General features: G+C 45.4%; 1 protein-coding gene across 3 annotated transcripts in view; it reads right to left on the reverse strand.

Moving 5' to 3' along the window:
- Positions 1–18,275, reverse strand: part of EXT2 (exostosin glycosyltransferase 2) — a 138,168-nt gene that overhangs the window by 8,115 nt on the left and 111,778 nt on the right. For all 3 annotated transcript variants that reach the window (XM_020902961.2, XM_070473137.1, XM_070473138.1), the window contains exons 11-12: positions 2,719–2,862; positions 743–871 (exon numbers count right to left, since the gene is read on the reverse strand). In XM_020902961.2, the coding sequence (XP_020758620.2) occupies positions 743–871; positions 2,719–2,862 (273 nt within the window). The remainder of the gene's footprint in view (positions 1–742; positions 872–2,718; positions 2,863–18,275) is intronic.

Genomic DNA, 18,275 nt, shown 5'->3' on the forward strand with positions numbered 1-18,275 from the left:
ATGACTCCACGGATACAAAGAAGTGTACTCTGTCTACATTTCTAGTGATCTGATTTGGACAAGACCTACATTTCAGGAATAGACATCTATTATAGAAACAAAGATCCCCACATGATCTTCACATACTCTCAGCTTTTAATATGCTATGAGAAAGGTACTTTTAAAAATTGGTAATCACTCTCTTAAAACAGTGCTTAGGACAACTACCTGGAGAAGGAAATGGCAACCCATTCCAGTGTTCTTGCCTGGAGAATCCCAGGGACGGGGGATCCTGGTGGGTACTGTCTCTGGGGTTGCACAGAGTCAGACATGACTGAAGCGACTTAGCAGCAGTAGCACAACTACTGGTATAACTGTACAAAGTATACTATCTTCTCAACATTTACTAAAAAAAATCAGCTACCTTAAGAAAGATATAACTGCATTTTAGAAGAACTAGATTCCAAATCAGTGTTGAGAATAAAATTACATTTTTAAAACAAACACGATTTGTAGATTAACCATTATAAACTTTCTTTCTGATGCCGGCAGTTAAAAAACTATAACTAAAGAAACTTTATATAACAAAAGAAAATAAGTCGAGCTTCAATTTCACAATGTGAAACATCCATCATAGAATCTTAAAGCTAAAAAGGCAGCTGAAAGTTCATCTATTCCAAGTCTTCATTTATAGCTATGAACACTTTGGAGACTCAGAAAGGTGCCCAAGATGTGCCCAGAGCTGGTCATAGATGCCTCCTACCTTGATGACAGCTTTCCCTGTGACGTTAGCCACCAGGAAATTCATGGCAATGTCTTCACAGTTCATATGAGCATCCACCCAGTTCTTGATGTCCCCAGGCATCTTGTAGGTATATAGGTAGTTAAAATACTGCCAGGTGAGACAAAAGAGGAGACACAGTCAAAAAGCAGTTCCCTGTGGCTGACATACAAAGAGCAACTGAGCCATGGCGGGGGGACAAGCTTTCTCTCATAAGAGGAGTCACAATGTTGGATCAATACAAAGGCCAAAGGAAGTATTAGAGTGCTTGTGGTCAGGTGACCAACTGTCTTTCTTTAAAAAAATCACCTATTGTAAGCAGAGGAACATACAGTACAGTGTGAAGTCCCTGCAAGATGCAGGCCCTTTGGACTGATTAACGCATGTGTTTAATAAATATTGTTCAGAGACACACCACATACTGAGCTTTACTGAATCTTTCCCTCTGAGTCACAGTGCTCCACCCTGTTTTTCATATTCTTCCCATGGACTGCAGATAGCAACAGAGATATACTGATAGTGGACTGACATTGCAGACATGTCCTTTGTTAATGTAAAACAAAAAAGAGGCAATTCCAAAACTACCATAACCTACGTGTATGAAATAATATAGAAATTTGTGGTATAATACAGAAATACATCTACCAAAAAGGTATTTATCAGTCTATCATAGCCCCAAGAATTATACACCTTATATATTTATTTATGCTTGGCTAAGAAAAAAAAAAAACTCATTTCTGGATCAAGAGCCCTGAAAAATACGAGGGCAGCAGTGCTGAGATCACAGCAAGGAACTGATACAAACACAGTGACGTCAACTTCACTGCAGTGGGCTGAACAGATCCTTCTCCTGACATCAGTTCCTTATGCCACTGCTGACAACTGACAAGTTATTACTGTTCAATTAAGCCACACACTCCCAGGGAGCATTCCACCACCAAATGTAATATTCTAACGTCTAATGTATACTCTTCAATCTCTCCCTTTAATAAAAAAGAGTCGAAAACATAAAGTGACAATTCTCAGAAGGAATACAAAAGGCTAAATACACAAAAGGAATTTCAAACCCCAAGTGAAAAAATCAAAGTGAAATCAATAAAATCAACGTATTTTTTAAAAATGTACTTTTTAAAAAACGTATTTCATGCAAGAAAGAGTACGATAGGACACTTTTATATTTTGCTAGTGAGAATGTAAATTGGCACAAACAGTATTGAGAACAACCAATGAATATATATAACAAAACCTCCCCAAAATGTTCATAATTCTTCTAGGAATCTATCATAAAGATCATAAGTATAGACAGTTATGAAAATGGGTACTAATCACTATTTAAGCATTTGATATAAAAGCATCATCTAGCAAAAAAAATTAGACACAACCTAAATATCCAATAACAGAGAAATAGTTGTATATGATCTATGGAATATTAATATAATGGTATATTAGCAATTATGTTAAATAGAGGTTTTCATGAAGAAATGTTAATGACTATGGAAAAAACTCATAATATAATCCATGCAAAAAAGCTGATGAGAATATTTACAACTGTATGTGTGAATCAGTAAATAAAGACAAATTGGAAAAAACACCTAAATAATAATAATACTGTATTGGCCAAAAAGTTCATTCATTATTTTCCATAAGATTTACAGAAAAATATGAATGGACTTTTTGGCCAACCCAATAGTTTATCTACTATTAGTCCTATGATAGAACTTTAAGTGATTTTTCTTATATAATAAATTTGTTCCATATTTGAGCATGTAATATTTTAATAATTAGAAAAATAACTTTATTTTTTAAAAAAAAAATCACATAACATGGCCTTTCTAAGCTCTCTGAATAGAACATTTTTCCTAAACTTGGCAAAAATTAGCTTGGGCGCAATGAAACAAGTATCATGCTCTTGTGCTTGTCAGTTCAGCCCCACTTGCTCTGAGCCTGCCCCGCCTCACCTTGTGATAAAAGGCTGCACCTGTGAGCACCATGGACACCTCGTTGGTCCACTCAGACTCATACTTCCACTTATTCATCTCGTGGTCCCAGAGGTGCAGGCGACCCGGGTAACCCACCAACCGGTCAGGGAACTCTCGCCAGACCTGAAGACAGAAACACATCAGCAGTCAATTCCCAGTTCAGACAATAACCAAGCATGGTGCCCAGTTCTTTAAATGACAGAATCCCTGCATTCAAGTCTTCACAATCTAAGAGCAGAATGGGCTTCTGAAGAAATTCGATCCAACAGGTGCTATTTCTTCTGCCAGTATTCAAAGATAAATGTTGATTCTAATTTCCTCTATAACTTTCAGGTTCGTACTTAGAAACTTCAAGTAATGTAGCTTCTTGAATTGGGCCAAGGTATATAATCTCTCAACAGGTGATTAGTGAAATAGGCTCCACTCTTAATGAATGCACAAATGAAGCATAAATGAAACCGTGATTTATGGTAAACTTTGATGACTGTGGAAACTTACAAAGTCTCTGCTTCTGAAAAAGAAAAAAAATCTATCTGGAGCACAAAGACATTTTTTTATGATCTTTTGGAAGCCTCAGGTATAGAGGAGTTGCCTGATTTTATAAACTATAACATACTGAAAACAAAAATTTGATTTCCACATTTGGAAAGGCTCTGAGATATAGTTTTGTTAAACAGAATTGGTATAGGAGAGTGGGGTACATCCAATACTTTTCTCCATGTATTTCCATACAGTTTCCTTAGCCTTTAAACCACTAACCATTAGTGAATACTGACAATTTACTAGCTGTCCTAGAGCCTCTTCTCAGCACCACTAAGTCCTCATCCTTGCCCAGACCTCTACACAGCGGAGTTCCCAAGGGCCTAGTCCTGGAGAGCTATACTCTCTTAAACTCTCCCCCCAAGTAACATCTAGTTTCAATCTTTTTAAATACCGTCTAAACTCTGATGACCTCTAAATGCAGGTTTGGCCCTGAATGTTTCTGACACAACCAACTACTTACTTAATACCTTCAGCTGGATTAACAACAGGCACCTCAAACTTAACATGTCCGAAGCATGACTCTTGATTCCACAGCCTGGGAAAAGCCGTCCTCTCGGTCTTTCCTGTCTCAGTAAATTATCTAATCCAACTGTTCAGGCCCAAAGCTAACAGCCAGCCTTTACTCCTTTCCTCTTTCCCCACATCCAGTCCTCCAGCAAGTACTGCTGGCTCTACTTCTGATGCCCTCTTGCGCTTCTATTACCACTGTCTCCAGCTCAAACCACCATCATCACCAGATTACTGTGGATTACTGGATTACTGTAACAGGCTTCCAGTTTGTTTACTTCCACCCCTGCCCTTCCAAACCATCCTTTACAGAGCATCCCTAAAAGGACCATTCCTAAAAGAAGAGTAGGGTATGCTTTACAGGGTAATTCAACCAGTGGGCGCCATCCTATTAGTTTATATATATTTTCATTATATATTTACCCACATGTATATAAGTCATACAGTCAGAGCATATGATTTTATAGCAACCAGAGGTTTGCCCCACATCCGAGTGTCACTGAGTCCGGGAGGATGCGTCACTTCTTTCCCAAAGTCAGCATGCTGGTACCCCCCGCCCCTGCACCTTTTAGGGAGCACAGGGGTAAAGAATCCACCTGCCAATGCAGAAGATGCAAGAGATGTGGGTTTGATCCCTGGGTCGGGAAGATCCCCTGAAGTAGGCAATGGTAACCCACTCTAGTATTCTTGCCTGGAAAATTCCAAGGACAGAGGAGCCTGGCGGGCTACAGCCCTAGGGGTCGCAAAGAGTCGGACATGACTGAGCGACTGAGCACAGGGCTGCTTTAAAAAATAACATAAACTGGGTGGCTTAAAACAACGGAGACCTAGAAATCAGAAGTCAAGGCGCTGGTGGGGTGATCTCACCCAGGGAAGGGTCCTGCCTGCCTCCCCCGCCCCAGCTCCTGGTGGGTAGCTGTCAATCTCCGGCATTCCTTGGCTTATAGACGCACCACTCCAAACCTCTGTCTTCACATGGTCTTCTTCTCTGAGTGGGTGTCTCTGTGTCCAAATTTCTCCTTTTTATAAGGATTCCAGATAAACCAGATTAGGACCCACCCTGACAATCTCACTTTAACTTGATTGTCTCTGAAAAGACCCTACTTCCAATAAGGTTACTAAGGATTAGGATTTCAGCATACCTTTTTTGAAGTGAAGAAGTGAAGTCGCTCAGTTGTGCCGGACTCTTTGCAACCCCATGGACTGTAGCCTACCATGCTCCTCTGTCCATGGGGTTTTCCAGGCAAAAGTACTGGAGTGGGTTGCCATTTCCTTCTCCAGAGGATCTTTCCCACCCGGGGATCGAACCCGGGTCTCCCACAGCATAGGCAGATGCTTTACTGTCTGAGCCACAAGGGAAGTCTTTTGATGAAAGGTAAAAAAGGGAATACCTCTTTTAGGCATGTTCAATCCATAACATCCCACTGACAAGATCTTTAAAAAATGCTCCACCCGTAAAACAAAACAAAAGATGGCTTCCTCCTGACTAAGAGTAATATGCAAACTCCTCAGCATGTTCTAAATGGCCTTCCTACCCTCCAGCTTCTCTCTCTTACGACGTTCTTGACAAGTCAGTGGCCTCCCTGTCCTTTAACTGTGACTAGACCTTAAGGCCTCTGCACCTGCTATTTCTTTGATGGGCTGTTCCCCCAACTCTTCAAAAGGCTGGTTCCTGCTCATCAGTCAGATGTCCAGTTAACTATCACCTACTCTGAGAGGCCTTTCCAGACCCTTCCATCCAAGGTAAACGCCATCCCCTGACCAGCCATTCTTCATCACACTCCGTCACTCCATGCTTTTCTGCATCAAACTTCCATTTCACGAAACTGCACTGATTATTTATTGTCTACTTTTACCTCTTTTCCTCCCGCAGAGTTTAAACTCCATGAGGACAGAGACTCACGGTGGTATTCCAAGTACAAAGCACTGTATCGGCACATGATAGCCTTTCACGCACACCCACTGAAGGCACGGACGGACAGGCAAAACCTCGGCAGTCAAAAAGCTGAGCAGGAAAGAAGGGGTCCAGAGCCCCTTCCTCTTTTCTTCACAGCCAGAGCTAGTACACTTCATTCAGAAAGGAGGCCTGCAACAGTACTGATCACCAGTCACCATTCATAATAATGTGACAGCCTTTGTGTGAGAAGATCACAGTAACAACTCACCATTGCTAAAGCACATGTTTTAAATCGCTTTTCTAGGAGAGGGTAAGGGAACTTTGCTGAGTCGTTACACTCTCTTGCCCCGTCTTTGTTATCATCTATCTGCTTTCATGGGGTGTCTGACTGGCGTCTTGAACGTGGTCTGGAATGGTGGAAAGAGGTTTCTTTTGTGTGGAACCAGGTCACCTAACAGCCCTCTCCAACCCACAGCCTTAGCCTCATGAACACCATGTTGTAATCAACAGAGCTAATTGGTCACAGGCATCATCATAATAGCCACAGACAAATGAATCCGTGTCAAACATTTCCTCAGATGTATAATGCTGTGACTGTGTTCTCTCTACTCTGGGGTTTGTATTTCAGCAGATTAAAATAATATAATACTATTACGGAGCCACAACACAGGCTGTGGGTCCTAACTTCTATCTGGCCTGCAGGCTGGGGTAGACCCCACCAAAGTGCATGGCCAGGTTTCTCTGCTTGCCACCGAGCACCTGCCTGTTCAAGCCACATCACAACCACCATCACCAATTCATCTCAATGGGATGAAAGAGATTTCTGGAGGGCTATGAGCACAAGCAACAACACTCAGCACCAGCGATGGGCAAGGTAGAGGAGGAGGGGCAGGGCGGGGGGCACCCATTCTGTTGGACCTCTGCTAGATGGAAGCTGAATCCCATCTCCCCCCAACCCACGTGTATTTGAGTCAACGTTGTAATCTGGGGCTTCCCTGGTAGCTCAGTTGGTAAAGAATCCGCCTGCAATGCAGGAGACCCTGGTTCAGTTCCTGGGTTGGGAGATCTCCTGGGGAAGGGATAGGCTACCCACTCCAGCACTCTTGCCTGGAGAATCCCCATGGACAGAGGAGGCTGGCAGGCTATAGTCTATGGGGTCGCAAAGAGTCGGACACGACTGAGCGACTAAGCACAGCCCAGCCTAGCACAGCCCTCTAACCCATGTGAAGGAAGGTGAAATCACCTTCCCAAGGGGTCCTTATTTTCAAGCCCCCATTGACAGCAATGACACCAACACGGGCTCAGTTTTAGGGTCGAAGGCTGTTCTGATTTCAGTCCTCTTCCTGTGAGCTCAGGTCACTTACCAGGCTTCTCTCTGGGGACACTTAATTTGGTGACACTGGGTCACAGAACGCTGAACGCCGCCGCTCTGAAAGCATCCGCAGTGTCCTGGCTCTCAGACGCCTTTGGAGGCTTTGGCGAGTGCGGCTCCTCAGGCGGGGCCTCTCTGCCCTTGACTTACTCCAGGCAGCTGGATGCAATCAAGATACCATCCTTGTCACTTCATCTATAACTCTGCAGCTGACTGCAGGATCAAAACGGAGCGGAACGGAAGGGGACGGGCCCTCTCTCGCAGAGCCCGGGTGTAGAACGAAGCCCGATTAGGTATACAGTAAAGCATTTTCCCAGCCAGAAGAGCAGGAACCCGACTTCGACCCCCTTTCTCTCATCGCTCCCCACCTCCCACCCTAATTCCACTTTTTTTCTTTTTACTTCAGGGAAATGCTCTGGGGTCAGCTTTTTGTCATTACTAACAGATGCCTTCATATACTGTAGTGCAAGCATTTGAAACTTCACATTACATCCCGATAGTTGGAGTAATAGTGCTCCCAGGGCTATTAATATGTTCAAGTCACAAAGCCATCATTCAATTGCTTGCCTGTACTATCAACATCTCCTGTATACAGGGTCATCTATTTTAAATTCCACACATCTTTGAAGACAGAGGCCCATGTCTGTTAAAACAAGCTCCGCACCTTGATCAGGGGCTTGGCAGTCACTGGAACAGTCCTTGTGTGTGTGTTAGTCACTCAGTTGTGTCCGACTCTTTGCAACTCACGGACTGTAGCCCTCCAGGCTCCTCGGTCCATGGGATTTCCCAGGCAAGAACACTGGAGTGGGTTACCATTTCCTTCTCCAGGGGATCTTTCTGATCAGGGACTGAACCTGGGTGTTGTGCACTGCAGACAGATTCTTTACCATCTGAGCCACTAGGGAAATCCAAACAGTCCTTATATTTGGGGCCTATTCTATATCACTATTCCAACAAAGATGGTAACAACATAATATCATCCTATTTCCTTCCAATCTAATTTTTATAATGTTGGTCCCAACCACTTCTTACCTGGATTATGGAAATCTCCTCCTCTCTGGATTGCCAGCTGTGCTCATGTGTCTATTTTCAGAGTTACTTACTTATATTTTTTCTTTTATAAGCTTCCTGAGGTCTTTCGTAGCTTCCCACTCCTAGAGGATAAAACTAAGATCTTCTACCTTTGTTTAAAAGGCACAGGAGGCAGCCCCGATGACCACCTATACAAAGTGCACCAGGGAACACGGTTGATATACACCTAGGAGCAACTCTGCCACGGATGAGTTGTGCCCCAGACCTATTCAAGTGGCCCTGATTCCATTCTGCCCTCTGCAAAATGAGGGGTTGGATTAAATGACCTCTAACGCACTTTCAGGCCTAAATTCTTTTAACTTCTTCCCCACTAACCTATTTCCAAGGAAACTAATTCAGCAACTGTGATCAGTTGCTGGTCTGCATTATTTAACTTTGTTTTAAAATGCCATACACGTATAGGTACCCAATAAATGTTCCTGGAAAGAGGATAATGCACTATATAGTCTAAGCCAGCTAAGTGAGTGCATTTTAAACTCAGGGTGTGTGCTAACCACAGTCAGATTCAGGAAACAGACCGGAGGGTGGGGGGGTGGGGCGGGGAAGGTATAACAACAGGTGGCGCCCATCTGGGATGTCTGGTGAGGAGCTCACGGGTTAGCTCCAGGAGGAAGGGGTCTCTCTGAAGTGGCCGCCGCAGTCATCACACTCTCAAAGGCAGAGCTCCGCAGGGGCACCGCCACTGCGTGAGAGGAACGCCTCATGTACCGGGACTCGTGAACCAAGAGACGGTCTAAGAAGTGGTGAGGGAGACGGGCAAGGTGGGCCCAAGGCACCCCAAACGGGGCTAGGAGTCATTCCTCTCCTTGCATACGTCCCCTGACCGTCAAAGCCGAACAGAACGCTATGACCCAGCCCACGCCCTGCAGCCACGTGCGCAGGTGAGTCAGGGCAGCGCTGCAAGGAACCCGACTTGGGAACGCCTCTGAATTAGTGGCCACCCTTCCCGTCGGGCTCCCCAGATGGGAGAGGGGGAGGCTGCCTGGGTTCCAATTTCTAGCTGGTTTCCACAGAGGAGCCAGTTACTGGACTCACTCTCAGCCCTCTGGGAAGAAAGCTCACCTTTTATATTTGGAATTTCCTGAGATGAAGTGGGATGGAGGGACTGACTGGCCTTGTTCTCAGCTCATGCTTTTAATTACAGTGGCGGATGGCAGTTTTCGTCAAGGGTGGTTGGGACACCATTAAATGTTCATGTTGGGCACTTAGAGCCGGTGAGCCCCAAAGCTGTCATCTGGAGTGCCCTAATGCTGATGGGTTTTGGCAAATTCATGTACATGCTGTGTTGGGTATTAAGCTTTACCTGGTATTAGACCACTTCAGTCTGCCCCCGAGACCTTTCCAACCCAAGGTGGGGTTCTGTTTAAAATAAGCCAACGGCAAGAGCAGCACCATGGGAAGGCTCCTGGGTTTTGGCAGCAACCCTACCCGCCCCGGTCTGGCTGGACGTAGTGCTCTGGCACTGGGGTACATGATCACCTTCTTCTCAAGCCCTTTCTTCAGGCCCGGGGCAGTGGTGAAGCTGAGGAGACAGACCAGCGCTGGCCACAGCTGGTAAGAGGGGTGTGTGCCGGTAAACCTTTCACCGCTACCACTGTTAGAAGGACATCACTGGAGAGGAGGAGGAAACGGCAACCCACCCCAGTATCGTTGCCTGGAGAATCCCATGGACAGAGGAGCCTGGCGGGCTACAGTCCAGCGGGTCGCAAAGAGTCGGACGTGACAGTGATACACACACAGAGTTCACAGGCTCGCAGAGTCGGACACGACTGAGTGAGCCCCAGACACACTGAGGGGGGGCTCTGAGACACTCACCCTCCTCAGATGGAGGGCCCACGGGCCTTTGGGGGACGGTAAGGAGAGACTCACACTCCAGCAGTCTAAGCTGCGGAGCCCCGTCCACACTAACTCGGGGGTCATCGGGAAGGCAGAGGTCACTGGGTCCGGGATCCCCTCCCTGGACAGATGGGAAAGCTGAGGGCTGGAGAGGAGGCGGCGGTCCCGCCTAACTTCCCATCCGGCCCCTGCTCATGAAGTCCTGTGGTCGCCCGCTCTCCTGGTTCTAAAAAGCACCTCCTCTCCCCCAGCTCAGGCCCTCACTTGTCAGCAAGCCAGGTGACGGCGTCTGAGGTCACACCCGGCGTCAGTGCGATCGGCTGGGTGCAGCTGGTGGCAGAGATGGTCAAGGGTCCCACGCGCACGCGGAACGAGCAGGGAGGGAACAGAAGAGGGAGCGAGAGGCAGCGGGGAAAACAACAAACCTGCTCCCCTGAGTGCTCGTCTTCTGACAGCCAAAGGCTCGTCGTGAACGTGGTTTCCATTCAGCAGAGAAAGCCAGAGGCTCACCCACTGAGACAAGGAACTCCCGTCAGCCTATGGAGCAAGTGAGTGAGATGCCACGGAGGACACCCGAGCACCTACTGGGACCCCGGGACCCAGAGGCTCTGGGAGGGAAGGACAAGCAAAGAGCAGCTGAACGGAAGATTAAACTCAACCCATATTTTCCATGAGGCGTTGAATCTCTTGAGAGATAATATAGAAGGGCAGGGGAGACATGACGTGAGTTTGAGGGGATGGGAGGAGGAAGACACGGGTCAGTGTCAGGTCACGGGCTTTCAAATTTTGCGCTCCTTAAGACCCACTAAACATGAAATCATTTTTATTTCCATAACCTCGACTCCAGTGGGGGTCATGACTGTTTCTAAGTCTAGTCCCAGGGGATTACTGAATGAAGTTAAAATGAGAACAATGATCATAAACCAAATGGCTATTCTCTTTAAATCCTGCAAGAGGTATGAACAAAGACTCTAGTTTCTATTTCTAGTGTAAATAACCATTTCTGAGCCTTCAAAATTTCAAGTTGATCTTGGTGAGGTTTGCTTTGACTGACTGGGGACCAAAGACCAAAGCTCCATCCAGCAGGGAGAAAGAAACTTGTGACTTCAAGCCACTGCCCTGGGGACTCAGATCACTCACATGTCACAGAAGACAATGTGGAAATGGCCAGGTTTGTTTTCTTCTTATTGTGCAAAGGAAGGAAATGGCATTGACCACAAACTATAATCCTGGCCCACTTTGAAGCATAAATGTGGTTCTGAACTGATTCTTTGATGCATTCATCCACCATAGAGCCCTCCTTAAGTGCCTAAACTCCACAATGTCTTAGTGGAGAATCAAGAAGCATAGGAACTCTTTTAAATTCCTTATTTATTTCTATCCCATCTATGTCCCCAAAAATGATTTGGGACAGCTTACTACAAAAGGCGAAAACTAGAATAAAGTCCAAACCATCAAAACAGATGATGCCCTCAACAGCTTTTCTTTAAAAATCCAAAGGTGTCCCACCTATCTTAGAGATATTAATCCTGCTATCAAGTTCTAGAAACGCAATCCCACAGAAAAGTAAAGTCACAGTATAGGCATGAAGAGATTTGAGTGTTCCTATTTATTAATTCATTTACACATTTAACCCTTAGACACTGAGTTTTCATGATTTTTTAATTCAACATTTTATTTTATTGAGATAATTGTAGACTCAAAAGTAACTGTAAGAAATAATGCCGAGAGATCCTGTATGATATTTACCTAGTTTCCCCCAATGGTAACATCTTGCAAAACTACAGTGTGACTTAACAACATGATATTGACACTGATACAGTCAGGATACAGAACACTGCCATCACTGAGGGTGCCTCCTATTGACCTTTTACAGATCCTCCCCATCAAGATTCCCTCTGACAATTGCTAATCTGTTCTCCATCTCTACAGTTTCATAATTTCAAGAAGGCTATATAACTTTGCCAACAAAGGTCCGTCTAGTCAAGGCTATGGTTTTTCCAGTGGTCATGTAGAGATGTAAGAGTTGGACTATAAAGAAAGCTGAGCGCCAAAGAATAGATTCTTTTGAACTGTGGTGTTGAAGACTCTTGAGAGTCCCTTGGACTGCAAGGAGATCCAACCAGTCCATCCTAAAGGAGATCAGTCCTGGGTATTCATTGAAAGGACTGATGCTGAAGCTGAAACTCCAATACTTTAGCCACCTGATGCGAAGAGCTGACTCATTGGAAAAGACCCTGATGCTGGGAAAGATTGAGGGAAGGAGGAGAAGGGGCTGACAGAGGATGAGATGGTTGGATGGCATCATTGACTTGATGGACATGGGTTTGGGTGAACTCCGGGAGTTGGTGATGGACAGGGAGGCCTGGCGTGCTGCGGTTTATGGGGTCGCAAAAAGTCGGACACGACTGAGCGACTGAACTGAACTGAACTAACAATGGAACCACCCAGTATATACCCATTTGGGATCAGCTTTTTTCACACAGTTTAACTCCTCAGAGATTCATCTAAGTTGTTGTATCAATAGTCTGCTCCTTTTCATTGGTGAGTGGTATTCTACAGTGTGGATGTACCACAGTTGGTTTAACCATTCATTTCCCGAAAGACATCAGGGCTGATTCATTTTTTGGCACTACAAATGAAGCTATTGTGAAGATTCATTGTGCCCGCTGTGTGGGCTTGCATTTCACTGCCTCTGAGACAAATGCCCAAGAGCGCAACTGCAGAGTCATATGGTTGTTGCGTGCTTAGTTTTATAAGAAGTGGCACAAATTATTTTTCCAGTGGCTGTACCATTTTTACATTTGTACCAGTAATGTACGAGAGATCCAGTTTCTCAGCATCTTCAACAGGTTTCTCTGCATCTTTATCTGTAGTCACTATTTTTAAAAAAATTTTGGCCATTCTGACAGGTGTTACATAATTCTCATTTTAATCTGCATTTCCTTAATGGTTAAGGATGTCAAACATCTTTTCATGGGCTTATTTGCTACCTGCACATCCTCTTCAGTGAAACCACTGCTCCTGTCCTTTGTCCATTTTCCCACTGGACTGTTCATCTTCTACTGTTATTCTACTGAATTCTTCTACTGAATTTTGAGAGTTATATATCCTAGATGCTTAGTCCTTTGTTAGATATGTTGTTTGCAAATATTTTCTCTCAATCTGCAGCTTCTCTTTTCATCCTCTTCACAAGGCCTTTCATAGAGCAAAAGTTTTAAATTTTGATGAGGTCTAATTTACCAACTCTTCCTTTTATGAATCATGTTTCTCTTTGTCTAGTCCTAGATCCTAAAGATTTTTCTCAAGTTTTTTCCCAAACATTACATAATTTTATGTTCTACATTTAAGTCCATGATTCACATCCAGTTAATTTTTCTATATGGTGTGAGGCTTAGGTCAAGGCTAAAGTCTTACCTATGGATGACTAATTTGACCAGCATCATGTAACAGAGCTGTCTTTCCTCCACCAAATTGCATTTGCACCTTTGGGCAAAAATCAGCTGCCCCCAACTATTTTTAGGGACTGAATTACACTTCAAAGAGTGAATACAAAAATAAAGCATATATCTTGTTACTAAGGAGCTTACTATTTACAAAAGCTAATAACAGACACATAAAAAACTGGAGATGAAATAAGGATGCAGGAAAAAGTACAAAAAACCCCCCAAAAGTTAAGTTGAGGGTGGTAAAGCAGGAAGAAGGAAAAAGCTTCATGAATTTTAAGGGGAGAAAGGGAAAGAAAGTTATTAAATTACAAAGTTCGGCTGAGATCTCCACTTCCCTCAATCAGATAAATAATTAGTACAAAGTTTTACTCTTTGCTATTTAGCAGGTTAACACAGAGAAGACCAGATATCTCCCCCAAATAACACCTTATAATTCACTTACAGAAACTATATATAGGAAAATTCAATGTCCAATCACATTAAGTCCACTCGGTCAATAAATATTTACTGAGCACTCGCTATGGGTCAAGCTCTAGGTATACACCAGTAAACAAAACAGACAATCCTGTCTGGATGGACCGCGCTCAAGCGGAATTTGTCAGTCCAGCCCCAGATCTGTATTGTGGATATAATTAGTGACCTTGGTTATAAGAAGTTAGCCCCTTCCTTACTTCTCCAGGGCCATGGTCAACATGTGTTCAGGACCTCTGCCCCACCTCTCAAATCTACAGCCCAACCCAAAGGCTAGATGGGATCCTAGAAATTTTACTTTTAAAAGCTGCCAACTCTTACTCTAAAGTAGCCAACAGACAGTAGCAACTATAATCATGATTAACGTGAAGTGTACACACCAATTTTGGAGCACCAAGAAATAAATCTGATCTGAGAAGTGAACTGTATATATCACACCAACTGGCCCACCTTGCTTTCTTGAGACTCCTTCTCCCAGTTGTGACATTTCTAAGATTAGGGGACTACTCTATTCCTTTAAAGTTTTCTTTCTTTCTATTCTTTCAAAACCAGGAATTGCTCTTTTAATGCAATGACACCCACCAACCACTGTCTCAAAGTCCTGACTTTGCAAGCAGTTTTATAACTGGCGATGAATGGTGTAGCTTCACACTTGGGGACCACACCATAGAATTCTGCTTGGATGGCTGCGGGCATTGCCCTCCTGAGAGAGCTGCTGTGGGTTTCATTTCCCCTGGTCCCATGCCAAGTCCGGCCCACACACCTCCTTTAAGCATCTCCATCAAAATCAAGGCAAAGAAGCAGCCCATGCAAGACAAATTCCCCCTATCCTCAAATCATAAACCAAATCCTCAAGCTCTGGATTCCTGGGGCAGCCAAGGTCTGTAATCAATCCCAAAGAGACAACAGGCAGGTTTTGGAACAATAACCCGCAAACATATGGATCCTCTCAGGGCTGGAATATCATGACAGTTATCTCCTTTAGAATAGGGGGAGGGAAAGTATGCATTCTTTAAACCATCAAGTGGACCAACACCTCTTTAAAATCACTATTTCACGTTACAAGCATTTGTCCTTGAGGCAGAGAACTGCGGGTGCTGCGGACAGAAAAGATGGTGAGGCGGGGGTGTGGGGGTGTGGGGGGCACAGAGGGCAGGCAGTGGAAAGGGCAGCGAGCTCCTCTCTCCCCGCCACAAAGCTCCACGCAGAACCGTGAAATCAGCTCCGTGGGGTGGGAGACTGCGAGGAGACGCCCTTCGGTGGTCAGACGTGCCAGCGGGCAGCACCTCCCTCCTCGTCGGGATAAGGAGCCCGAGTCCTCCATTTGATGTTTCATTCACGGCTAGGCAAACAAATTCTGGGCCTGCTGTTTTACTCTGCCCAGTGGGGAAGGAAAAAGTGTCACTCTACTGTAATTCCCCACTGGGTGCTTTTTTTTTTCCCCCAACCATTAGATGTTATTTCAAAGTTCAGCAGACATATTCGATTTCCTTCCCTTAATATTTGTTTGACTTACTCTCCGATGGGGACTGGGTGCTTTAGGAAAGCTCCGAAAGGTCAAACCTCACGGCAGCTTCTCTCAGCACCTCTGTGGACCCGGGGCCCGCTGCCTGGGGTCTGCTTTCAGCAGCTCGTGTGCAGTGCGGCACTTGAGAACTAGCTTCTCTCCAGGCCCTGTGAGTCTGGGTGCAAATCAGTGCGGGCTGGAGACAGCACAGGCCTAACAGAGGACTCAGGTCTCCTACAGGCTGGAGACCGGGAGCCTGAAGCCATGTGGAGAGGACCCTAGCGAGGCCATGCTCTGGGGAGAACGACTCCCTCCGACCCCTGTCTTCCTCAGGTCTCCTGTGAGAGATGCTCTGACTGAACCTTGTGGGCAGGGACCCTCACAGAACAAGTCACTCCCTCACCAGCGGGTCCTTCCATTCCACCCTGTTCTCGCGTCTTGAGACAACAGTCTCTATGAAGGCAACTCTTCACGTGAATAAAAGGAAAAGAGAAAGACAGACAGACATCCTTTCAACAGTCCACACTCTACTGACCTGTAGGATGGCCAGGCCCAGGAAAGGGACTCTGAGGGGAACTGTCACTCACTCGGATGTAATACACAAGGCTCACAGACAGCTTCTAGTCAACGGCTTCTTCAGACCCTAAATGGAGAAGTCACCACAAGTCCCAGACCTTTTTTGGTTTTCACAAAGCTCAGCTTTCTGGCAGGAAGCTGCTGTATACCAGGAGCCCAGATTCTTACTCCATGAGGACCTAGCCGGGTGGGATGGGGTGGGCGGGAGGGAGGCCCTTAGGAGGGGATGTGTGTGTGTGTGTGTGTGTGTGTGTGTGTGTGTGTGTGTATATGGCTGATGCATGTTGTTGTATAGCAGAAATTAACACAACATTGTAAAGTAACACAATACTGTAGAGCAATTACATTCCAAAAACAGAAAAAAGCTCAGCTTTGGCAAAATGGTTCTAGCTACCGTAAAGCTTTAGTGTAGATTCAGTACAAATAAATGCTGACCCAGAACCACTCTAGCGAGGTTTGATCTTGCCCATGCCCCAGACAGGGACAGGCCTGGCTCGCTGGGACGCCTGAGCAGCCATGCGGACTGACTCCTGCACTGGCTCCACGGGGCGCTGTTGCTACAGCCCATCATCCAGAGAGGAGAAGGAAACACCCAAGCCCCCAGTCCTTCCAGGCAGCCACGGGGCAGACCACGTGCCAAGGGATGGGGACCCGTGGCGCTGGTTCCCACTGCAGGCTGCTACCTGCATCTGGGCGCTCCTTTAAGGATGCTTTGGTTTTTATCCATGTGGGCTATAAGAACCCAGCTTCTCGGAGCCCTAGGTGAAACCACAGGGTGTTGTGGGGCCTGCTGTAGGGCCCACGGCAGGATGAGACAGGTGGTTCCAAGTACCGTAAAGAAAACCCTCCCTGGATTCCCAACAACTCTTAAGCACAAAGTCAGATTAAGGACTCTAGGGCTGAAGTCTAGAGAGGAAAGCAGTTAATTCCCTGTCGGAAGGATTATAACCACACATCTGTGAGACCCACTCCAAGACCCGGTGTCTGCGGCACTGACCCTGGCAGGTGGCTCACAGAGGGGTGGACAGGAGGACAGAGACAGCCTTTTTTTCTTCTTTAAAAGTTATCCAGCAGCTTTTTAAAAAGGTTAACACGAAGTCTACGATAGGTTGTTTCCATCTTTCTGTTCTTTTGGTGAGAAAAAGTGGGACAGTTTATTTAGAATCACAGAATATATCATCTCTCCCTGGATGAATATATAGAGACCTTTGAAGTTAACCAATTCTATTTAAAATGTAACTGTTAGATACTAGAGGCTCAGCTCTGGAATTCTCCAGCTAGCCAAGCTCCCTCATCACCAATCAAATCCGAGCCCTGGCGGCTCCTGTCTTTCCCTTCTCTCTTCGTTTTTCAACCCAGATGAACGTTAAGCTACCATGACCATTATCTAACTGGCTTTTCCTGTCTTCAACCTGTCACCTCTGATTCATCCTGTGATCTCACTGCCTGGACCATATACCTCTTTGCAAACCTACAATACCTCTTCACTGCCTTCGACTTTTCAGCTGACCTCTTAGCCTGTCTGTCCTCTGGCCCTACATGAACCAACCCAGTTTCTGATGTCAACCCAAATGCAAGTTCTGCTCCCACCACATCACTCGGCGTACGAGTCCCCCATGTGACCACACTAACCCAACTTGTTCTACCTAGGTGCTATTCCTCTTGGTGCTTCTACAGCAGGAAAACCCACTTGGAGATGGTTTCATGACTTCAAGAAAAGAAAAAAAGAGTGGGGCCTTCCACACTATTTTGCTGTCTTCTTCTGATTCTTTACTTGCCATCACCTTGTGGAGTTGTGAACAAAATAACACAGATAAATTCTCATAATTTATTAGCGCCCAGGCCGTTTACCCAGCTGCTACCACCTCCGGGGTGCAGAGGCAGCAGCAGAAGGGATCAGCACTCTATGCACCAAACAGCACATGGCTGCTCGTGGTCAATTCTCAGCCCCACCTGAACGACTGACTTTATAACCAGTATTATTAGCCAAGAGTGTTTCACATCTCTCAGGTGAAAAATGTTCAACACTTAAGTGCTACTAATAATTTTTATGGTTGGAAATGAGGATCAAAGTTCCAAAGGAAAAATAAATTCCCGGGTTCACACAGCCAGCCAAGTCTGCATGGCTCATTTTCTGCCACATGTTTTAAACAGCCTCTCCTAAAGGCGGGGGAGGGGAGGAGGAGCAAGTTGCATTTTATTTCTCAGCTCTTTAGGTTTGAAATAAAAGCAGACGGACATGTTGGTGGGGGGAAAAATCAAACATTCGAGTAACACTATACACTG

Source organism: Odocoileus virginianus, chromosome 10 (assembly GCF_023699985.2).
Source record: "Odocoileus virginianus isolate 20LAN1187 ecotype Illinois chromosome 10, Ovbor_1.2, whole genome shotgun sequence".
Taxonomy (NCBI): Eukaryota; Metazoa; Chordata; class Mammalia; order Artiodactyla; family Cervidae; genus Odocoileus; species Odocoileus virginianus.